The sequence below is a fragment of the Schistocerca serialis genome, chromosome 5, assembly GCF_023864345.2.
Source record: "Schistocerca serialis cubense isolate TAMUIC-IGC-003099 chromosome 5, iqSchSeri2.2, whole genome shotgun sequence".
NCBI classification, from domain to species: Eukaryota; Metazoa; Arthropoda; class Insecta; order Orthoptera; family Acrididae; genus Schistocerca; species Schistocerca serialis.
This window is the reverse complement of record NC_064642.1, coordinates 756,062,463-756,072,734: the sequence shown is the minus strand read 5'-3', so window position 1 is coordinate 756,072,734 and position 10,272 is coordinate 756,062,463. Positions and strand designations below refer to the sequence as shown.

Sequence of the window (10,272 nt, the reverse complement as noted above, 5' to 3'; positions counted from 1 at the left end):
GTAAAACTCAGATGTCTTTAGTAAATGAAATTAGTTAAAAAGGTTTAAAAGCATTAGTATAGCAAAATATGTGAAGTGATATATGTGTATTCATCATTTTTACTACTTAGACAAAGCCATTCTATGAAATCTCCGAAAATGCATATCAGTGAAATTTTACTGTCCCATGGTCACAGAAAATACTATACTCTAACAATACACAAGTGCATGATGCCAGTGGCATTATTCAAAGAAATCAGTGAAGAACTGCAGCCCAAATGTTTTCATTTTGGGTGTTGAAAAGAGCAGAAGAGAAAAGAAAATACATAGAAAACATTAAAACACAAGATGAGTAGTTCAAAAGCAAAAAGTTGAAAGAAATATTAAATATGAAGTAGAGTGAATGCTGCACAAGCAATTAACAGATTTTGGTACGTCCTCCTTACAACTTTCTTTTACATCTAGCGTTCTAGTCTGATCCTTTTCTGACTGGCATATTCTTCTCGTAACAACCATTTTACTTTCCACACATTTCCTTGTTTTCTCTTTAGATTCCAAAGAGAGATAGTTCTGAAATATCACACATTTTTGCTTAGCTATCTATGACAACCATATTAATAATATCTTTCAAGTAAAATAAATATATATGTCATCGTACTCATTCCTGAGATTTGCATTTTTCATTTTGTTTTAAGGAATGTTTGAAAGCTCATAGCTTTATAATCACAAAATATATTACAGAAAGCAGGTACTTATTGCATAAACACACACTAACTATACACCATTAAACATAACATCACACTGGCAGTACTGAGAAAGAAGAGGATACTGGAAAGTATGGAATGTTAAAATTTTGGGGAATGGCGTGAATACTTTCTGTCTTCTGTGAGAACCACACACCAATGTCCTCAAGTACATATTTTTTTCTTAATATCTTGTCACCCTCAGCATATGATGGCTATCAAATCCACAGTGAAATATCTTATGACATTTATTACGCAACTGAAAATGATTGTGAAACCTCAATTGAATAATTAATATTACAACATATCTGAATCAAAAGATGTGAAATGTATGTGTACAGTCAAAAATAACACTTTTATACTGTACCAAAAGAACTGACATTTGTTGGCAATATTTATTCAACATATAATATAAAACAAATAAAACAGATGAGGAAATCACAGTACTGACAATGGTCATGCCATTTACCAATTTTCTTTGTTGGATACAAAAAGCATTGCTATTTAACAGAATTAGTATATACAACTGTACAAAAATAGGAAATACATATTATACACTGTTTAGAGAATCATGCTGTCAGTAGGTAATACTATTGATGTGTACTAAACTATTTAATGCCACCTTCACAATGACAGCAATAAAGACTATGTCTTCTTTGTATATAATTATAACAAATGATAAAAAATATATGGCTAAGGAATTCAATAAACTGTGATGGTTTTATGAAAGAGTACGTTTTGTTTTGCAAGGAGTGCTTACAGACATTAAGCCAGTTTTGAGAAATATATGGCCACTACAGGAACATGTCACAGTAGTCCAAACCATTTCTGAGCAAACATGGCAAATCCAACAAATTGATGATATGAAATAAGTATTTACCATAAAATTGATTTGTACCGCACTGGGACAGGAATGTCATGATAGAGAACACAATATAATAAATAACGTAGGAACTAGACAAACAGAAGTTGGTTTTTGACTCTTTTTGTATTCTGTCTTATTTCACTGTTTGCAGTCTGATTGTAATTTAGCCTGCACACTGCGTGTAAATACGTGACAGTATGGCATGCTGAAATCACTCAAATTCTGCAGAAGTCAATTTCATGATATGGATCACTGTACACTGGGTTATCCAAAAATGATTACAAGTAACATTCACTTAGTTACTTTCGACTTGCGGATCAAAAAAGTTTATGGGGCAAACTCTGATGTACCATTTGCACATAACTGATATTTTGTCAGCTTAAACATAGCTATCTAACATGGTTAGACCTCTTTTCTCTCAACTATATTTCATAGTTTAATTTGGGATAGTTATTTTCCACTTTTTTAATTACAATCGTAGGTGCTCCCAGTGCACAAGACATAGAAATTATTATACTCTGCACAGTCAAAATGACAGATGCTATGACACACATTCAATAGGCAGAAGAGGACTGAGATGAGCAGGCTAGTATGATCAAAGTTACATACTGACATTAGGTATTCAATACCAGCGGCAATGAGAACAAGTGTACAAATGTGACCTTAGCACCAAAACAGTAATGTTATCAAAAAGTCACTGTGAAATGAAAGTACATTATTTTTCAGTGAGAACAACAACCACAGTTTTATGTCACTCCTTATAATAATCTTGCTCAATAGGCAAGATGGAAAAAAACACTGAACCTTCACAGCAGGTAAACTACAGGTGTCTGGAAAAGCTCATAAAAAATTTTGCAATGAATTCTTAATATAAACTTTCAGCCATGTGTGTGTACAGATTAAAATGTAAAAGTCATTAGTTGCTTAAAATACAAGGTAACCTCACTGACTTTGGGCTTCAGACTGAATATAGGTAGCTCTCAACTTTTGATTTAGAAGGTGGCCTTGTAAATGGAGAGAACCAGGCGAGTGAAAATCGTCCAAAGACTGCCTGTATGCTCTTCCACCGGGACTTCTTCACCCATCGTGCCTCTTCCTTTTTCAGTTGCTCAATTCCCTGAAAGAACAAACATGTATTTTGAGACTCCATTAATTTGCTCAATTTTTTCACTGCCAGATTTCATCACAATTTATGCACAAATGTTGATATGTGCATTGTATCTCAGGCTTGCTTGGAATATTATGTGACAAAATAGCAGATTTCAAGAAGGAGCAGCAAAATGAATTTCGCCAGAACCTGTTCATGTGTCTGAATGTATAATGAAGAGTTAGACCCAGCCCCCTCCACACATTTGCAAACACATGCGCATTGTCCTCTGGGTTAAAAACATATTTTGCAATTGCACTGATTTGCACCAAAATACAGAATGATTCAGACTCAGATATTTCCTGAACCTTTTGTAGTCCTGTCTTCCTCAGTTGCATATAATATTACGGTATATTGATAATTTTTACTTATGGACCGTCTGACAGCAACTGAATAAAATACAATTTTAGTGCCATACGCGTTTCGCCTTTATTTTCTGCAAGGCATCATCAGTGGCAGGTTGCGTGGACAATTTCTTACATGTTACGCTCCTGTTGCATTTTTGGTGTAGTTCTTCTTCTTATGAATGCCAATTTGCGGTTTTTTTCCACATTCCACAGCACTATGAACCAAACGCTTGTTTCAATGCAATGTTTTGGTTTCTGTTGCCGACTGTCAAAAATTATCAATATACCGTAGATGACAGCTATGGTCTGTAACAAAGTAGTTGTAAATTGTTCTTATATATTTTGTTTCTCTGTATAATAAGTGTCTATTACAGAATGTGTGAAGCTTCCTGTGAAACAGCTAATGAAAATGATAAGACACCTAAGGTCCTGCAAGGTGAGTTCATCACTGCGCGTTAACAGATAACGAATAAACTTACTCATTGTGGCACCTCAAAGCTGCTGTCACTGGTTTCAATCACACTTGTGTGTAAAGGAGGACTGACAACATCCCTCACTTCTATACTGAACTAGTACCCTCCTTGTTATTCTGATTCAGGTATAGGCATCACATGACAGAGAACTTTTTTAAAAATTGTCTACCACACTTAGCGAGAAATTACTGACAGACATGAACAAAAGCAGTGGAACAAGAAGCTTGGGACACATTTTCATTTTATAGCACCCCAGTCACATTAATATCTACTCCTGTATTCTGGACTTTGCAGAGCAATCTTCTGCTTCCAGTTTTGTAGACATGGAAAGAATCATTGACAGGTTTATCCTCTATTTGAAATGTTCCACATTATGGTTCACACAACCAAACACTTTTGTCAAAACAAAGAATACATTCATGAGCCTCAAAATGGAGAAATATTCTGCAATTTCTGTTCACTACTTTTGAGGGACAAACAGTGAATCTGATAAATTACTTCAGGCTACTAACTTCACTCAAACATGGACGAGGCTAATCTGGAAAGTAATGTTACAAGACTTTTTTGAAGTAAAAAAAAAAAAATATATAAAAATAAAATTATTTTAATAAAATTTACAAGCACTGTAGTACAAGTCTTGCATTATTTTTCCACATAATCACCATTTAGCTCAAAATATTTTGTCATCTGTGGGACAAGTTTCTTGATTCTCGTCTCATAGCCATGTCCCACCACCTTTTTCAGTCAATTCTTCACTTTGGTTTTCACCTCATCATCGTCGTCATTGTCAGAAGAGTGTTTTAGACGAAGGTGTTCCTCCAATTTAGTGAACAGATAATAGTCACTAGATGTGAGATCAAGGCTGTGAGAGGAGTGGCTCAAAACTTCCAACCAAACAAAGTCAACAACTCTTGTGCTGCATGAGCAGTGTGCGGATGTGCTTTGTCATGAAGGAGACAGACTCCCACTGTCAGCATCGCACGACATTTGTTTTATTACGGCTCTGCGAAGTTTCCTCGTGGTCTCAAAATATCTTGCAGCATTTATTCTTGCACCTCTTTCCAAAAAATCAGCAAGCAGAAGCCCTTTCCTGTCCCAAAACACTGACAGCATGATTTTCCTCGTTGTTTTTTGAGTTTTGAACGTTTTGGCTGAAGGAGAATGAGTATGGCGCTATTGCATTGATTGTCGTTTGCTCTCCGGAGTATGGTGATAATCCTAAGTTTCATACCCTGTCACTATACAGCTGAGAAAAGCCTCACCTACAGTCAAGAAATTTGCGAGTAGAACTTTCGTGTGCTTTAGTAAGCATATTGGGCATCCATCTCGCACACAATTTGCGATAATTTAGTCAATCAGTTATGATTTCATGAAATGTTTGGACAAAATGCATGCAGGTCAACAACTGTCAAACAGCAATCAGAGAGATGATGTTCTATAATTTTTAGTACCACATCAGCAGTGACAACAGATAGCCTTCCGCTTCGGTCTCCATTTTAAATTTCCGTCCTAAAATTGAAATTCTAGACCCATTTCATCACATGCTGCCTTGATATTAGGTCCTCTCCATAAAATGAAACAATTTTGTAATGAACCGTAGCAGCATTTGTGCCCTTAGCACTTAGATAGCGAATTACACTGTGCAATTCCCACTTGGCAGGAGCCGGAATAAGAACGCTCATTTCTAACAGTCACCACAACACTAATCAATGAGCTAATGATTGCTGGGAATACTCATTCCTTCCGTTGGCTTCCCGCTACATGGCAGTGGTACAAAATTTCCCCCACAGACAATCCATGCTAAAGCTACATGTCTTGTAACCTTAGTTTCCAGATAACCCTCATAAAATAAAGTACAGTAATGATACTCCTTGCTGGTACAACATTCCTCTCATCATCTGTGACTGCTCCTTCAGGCCAATATGACTGACATATACAGGGTGATTATAATTACAGTTCCAGACTTTAAAACACTGCAAAGTGAACTACTGCTCAGAATGACAACAAACTTGAACAGAATTTTATCAAAGAAAGGGGAAACATTATGGAAACAAAAGCATTTAAGAAAAATTTTCTCTCTAGATGTGTCTTTAACCAGCAGAAGAGCAAAATAAAAGACACAGGGAAAACAGCTGCCCCTCAGTTCACATCTGAGATGCTCGACATGACTCTCTCAATGGAAGACCATACACTGCTGGTAAAGCTCTTTTACAAGAATAGTGACTGAGTTGTCAATAGCTCTACACAAGTTCCAGACACAAGAGGTTATGAAAAAAGGCATTGGTCCAATGTCCATCAAGAATCCGGAGAAAATGATTATGAAATTAAAAAAGACAGGTTCTTTTGAAGTGCATTGTGGCTGATGGATGAAAACAATTGATACAACATCAGCAAAAGATGTGGGTCGAACTGTGGTGTGCAAATGTGGAGTGCATGAGGAATTGCCCAAATTTTCAACATACCGGTAAGCATGGTGCATAAAGTTCCACGAAACAGCCTGCATTACTATCCATACACAATTACCCATGTACAGGAGTTGTTTCATGCAGACCTTCCAGTAAGACAAACATTTACTCTGGAATTTCTTGATCACATGGAAGTGGACAAGGAATGGCCGTGGAATATTCTATGGACAGACAAAACCCATTTCCATCTCCAGAGACAAGTCAATACAAAGAATAGCGTAATATGGGCAACAGAAAATCCACTCACACATCAACCAGTACCACTTCATTCCGCAAAGGAAACTGTTTGAAGGCATCATTTACCACAGGATCATATTTTTTCGAGGAGATGCGTCTTGTGGGTCCTGTTACCTGTGCTGTCACTGATAAATGCTATGAGAGCCTTTAATGCACCACGTCTTTCAACCCTTCAACAGTGTGGATTTGTGGGTAGGATTGTATTTATGCAAGATAGCACTCCTCCACATATCACACAGCCAATGAAGCAGCTGCTGCAGAGGTACTTTGGAAATCCTAGAATTTACAGCCGTCATTTCCCTACAGCCTGATCATCCAGATCAGCTGATTGTAATCTGAGTGACTTCTGACTGTAGGACTGTGTGAAAGATGCTGTGCTGAATGCTCCAATTGCTAACGTAGCTGCATTGAAGGCGCGAATTGCACAACACATTCTCGAAGTGACTTCTGAGACACTCTGATCTGTTATGGAAAATGATGTTTCTCAGTTTCAACTTGTGGCAGAGAATGGTGGACAGTATACTGAACATGTCTTGTGCCAGTCTCACAACAATTAAAAACTGATGTTTCCCATCCAATGAGGTACAACCTTGCTGTGGGGGATGGGATTACCTAACTAACAGTGTCATTAATGTTGAATGCCAAACCTGTGTAGTCATGTACATTGCATGTATGGTAGGTTTAATGTGCAACTCACACCAAAGCTGTTGTATTGCAATTCATCTGTCATTTGTAACTGAACCCATTTATGTTATGATGCTAATGGTGACATCTATTGGGACAATTTTTGCTGCCCCGCCACACAAATGTTTCCTGCTTCTTTGATGACATTCCATTCCAATTTGACGCTATTCTGAGCAGTGATACTTTATACAGTATTTTGGAACTGGAACATTAATTATAATTACCCTTTACCTCTCAACCTCCCAGGCGCACAGCTATAGTTGGGAGTCGATGTGTTTTTGTTGAAATATTCTGCTGCAGAATCCTTACAACAAGGACTGATGACTGCTGCTGCACTTGAGTAAATGTTCATCACTAGATAGGAGAATTTCCAGAACATATTCAATCAGAATCATTTTCTGATGGTGTAGTTTGTATCCAAGATTTTCAATGTGTTGCAATACGATGGAAAGTTGCCAAAGGTCATACAACAAGGCAGGTTTATCAGAGAGAAAATACAAATTGTGACTCCCTTTCTCCATATACACCCTTTGCATCTACCTTGCACCAAGAATTAGACACTTTGTATTCCCTTCTTCTCTATACCCATCACTACCACTACCACCACCACCACCACCACCACCACTTTATAACTACTTCTGTCCATCATCTATGGGGACCAAGCATCACACATTTCTTTAGTTCACTGGATGGCGGTAAAATGCTATTCCTTTTAGTTTATCCTGGAGTTAGCAATTATTCTATTTCTGCAGCTAGATGTCATTTCTGTTCATATATCAGAATATTAACGTAATATGAATGAGAAAGTCATGCATGCCATTTGTCATGTAGATTCATTGGACACATTTTAATGGTTTATGTGTCACGATTTGGTGTTGTAGCTGGTATGTTTGCCTGTCCAAAAAGGTGCAGAAACTGCCTGAAAGCCATGTTGATGCCGCTCCATATACCAGATCAATACCAGATCTGATATGAGCATGGTTCACATAACTGTCTCTCAAACCCAAGATATAATAGCAATTTTTTAATATACAGGCATGCAGAAACTGGTGTGGGGTAATTTGTGGGCAAAGTCTGGTGGTCTAGTTACTGGTTTTATCAGTTTCTTAGGACTGCAGATTGCAAAATAAAGGTTGCATATGATGGATAGGGTAGCAGCTGTCAAAATGCATGTCTTACTGCCTGCTAGAGCGTCTTCTGGTTTCGTTTCCCTTAATACACAGTGATGTATAGCTTGCCAAAGAAGTCACATGCTCCACATTTCAGACATATACTTCCTACTTAATATAGGTTAGCTCTTAATGGGCTAAAGCAGTCGACTGCAAGAAGCAGTTCTAAGTACACCATCTGTTGGAATATCATTTTTACAGCTTATCAATGCCACCACACTACATCACCAGTACCAAAAGCCCTAATGAGGCTTTTGCATATGGTACTTGCTTTGCAGTATCAGGTAACTTACACTGAGCCTACTGCCAGTCCAATAACAAGCAATATCACGTTCTGTTACAGTACAGCTTGTCTCATTCCACATTCTCGAATATTTTCCTTCATGATGGGATCTATATGTAAAGTAAAGTTGTATGGCATGAATGGCTGGGAGACCCCAAGGGGTAGGTTCAGCCTATTAATTGCAATGGTTTCTCCCAATCATTAGCATCCACAACCACGTTTCTGTTGTGAAGTATGAGAGCTGTGTACATAAGTGTACCTGTTCAATATTGATGAATGTAATGGAGTGTGTATAGTGTAGTGTCATGTTCATGTTGGATGATGATGATGATGATGAAAGAAGGGCCAATAAAATAAGTCTTTGGTTTGCCTCCCCACAAAATTTTCTGTGTGTTCTTTCTAATTTAAGCTGTTCGTAATTGTAATTCCTTGGTATTTAGTTGAATTAAAAGGCTTTAGATTTGACTGATTTATTGTGTCACCAAAGTTTAACGGATTCCTTTTAGCATTCATAAGGATCATCTCACACTTTTCGTTATTTAGGGTCAAATGCCAAATTTTGCACCATACAGATATCTTTTCTAGATTGTTTTGCAATTTGTTTTGATTTTCTGATGACTTTCCTAGTGGATAAACGACAGCATCATCTGCAAACAACCTTATATGGCTGCTCACTTCTGTTTTACTCGATGACTTTCCATAAGTTGCTATAAACTGTGACCTCTCTGACAGGAATTCGTGAATCCACTTGCATAGTTGAGAGGATATGCCAAAGCACACATTTTACTGCAGGTCGCTTGTGTGGTAGTGTCAAAAGCCTTCTGGAAATCTAGAAATACAGAATCAATTTGAAACCCCTTGTCAATAGCACTCAAAACTTCGTGTGTGTAAAGGGCAACTAGTTGTGTTTCACAAGAACGATGTTTTCTAAATCCGTATTGACTGTGTGTCAATATACCATTCTCTTCAATGTAATTCATACTGCTCAAGCACAATATATGTTTCAAAATCCTGCTACATGTTATTATTATTAAAGTAAGAAGCTCATCTGTGTCACTATTACTTGCTCTAAATGACAAGTGTCAAAATACTGTTGCTTGAATCAGTCATGATTTACAGATAATTAAAACAGTACCAAACAGAAAAAAATATGTTCAACAGAAGAGAGGTAGTTCTCTTCTTAAAAAACATACAGCTACTTTTGAATGAAGAACACTTTTAAAACATTTTGACCATTCCTTTACCAGGACATAAGGAAGTGAAGTATTAAAAACACACACACACACACACACACACACACACACACACACACACACACCCCTCTGCAAAATAGCGGCAAAATAATTATTTCAGTCTTTGCAAAAGAAAATAGCCACAAAATGAATGTACCGTTTCATCATTCCAGATGGCCTGCAACTGTGTTCCCAACATCACAGCAGTAAATATGGCAAACAGAAGAGCTTCAAAGACCAGGAAGAGCAGCAGAACTACAGTGGCAGGAGGTGAGTAAGTAGAACAGTCCTTCCACTCATGGCGAACACATATGATGAACTGGTTGATTGACAGGAACAGTGCATGCACCGATATTGCTGCAATGTAAAACTGTTAAACAAAAGAAAAATAGATGAAAAACAAATTAAAATAAAAGGCAATACAATACAACCTTGTTGTAATGTACCCACAAAACATCAGTTATTTATCTAATTGCGTCACTTGCTTATCCTGCTTCAATAATTTGAGCTATCGAAGGCTGAATCTTTCTCAGTAATTTTTACTTACCTTCTGCAGTGAAGATTTTGCCTGTGGATTACCAGTGAATACATAAGTAGTCAGATTTTGGGGCTACATACATAAGTTAAAGCCTTTTGACTCACTCATTT

The 10,272-nt window shown here is 37.2% G+C and overlaps 1 protein-coding gene across 4 annotated transcripts in view; it reads right to left on the bottom strand.

Moving 5' to 3' along the window:
• Window positions 1–1,102: 1,102 nt before the first annotated feature.
• LOC126480800 (palmitoyltransferase ZDHHC3) overlaps window positions 1,103–10,272 on the bottom strand; it is a 102,204-nt gene continuing 93,034 nt past the window's right edge. For all 4 annotated transcript variants that reach the window (XM_050104115.1, XM_050104117.1, XM_050104119.1 and 1 more), the window contains exons 6-7: window positions 9,782–9,994; window positions 1,103–2,704 (exon numbers count right to left, since the gene is read on the bottom strand). In XM_050104115.1, coding sequence (XP_049960072.1) covers window positions 2,546–2,704; window positions 9,782–9,994 — 372 coding nt within the window. In that variant the 3' untranslated portion in view covers window positions 1,103–2,545. The remainder of the gene's footprint in view (window positions 2,705–9,781; window positions 9,995–10,272) is intronic.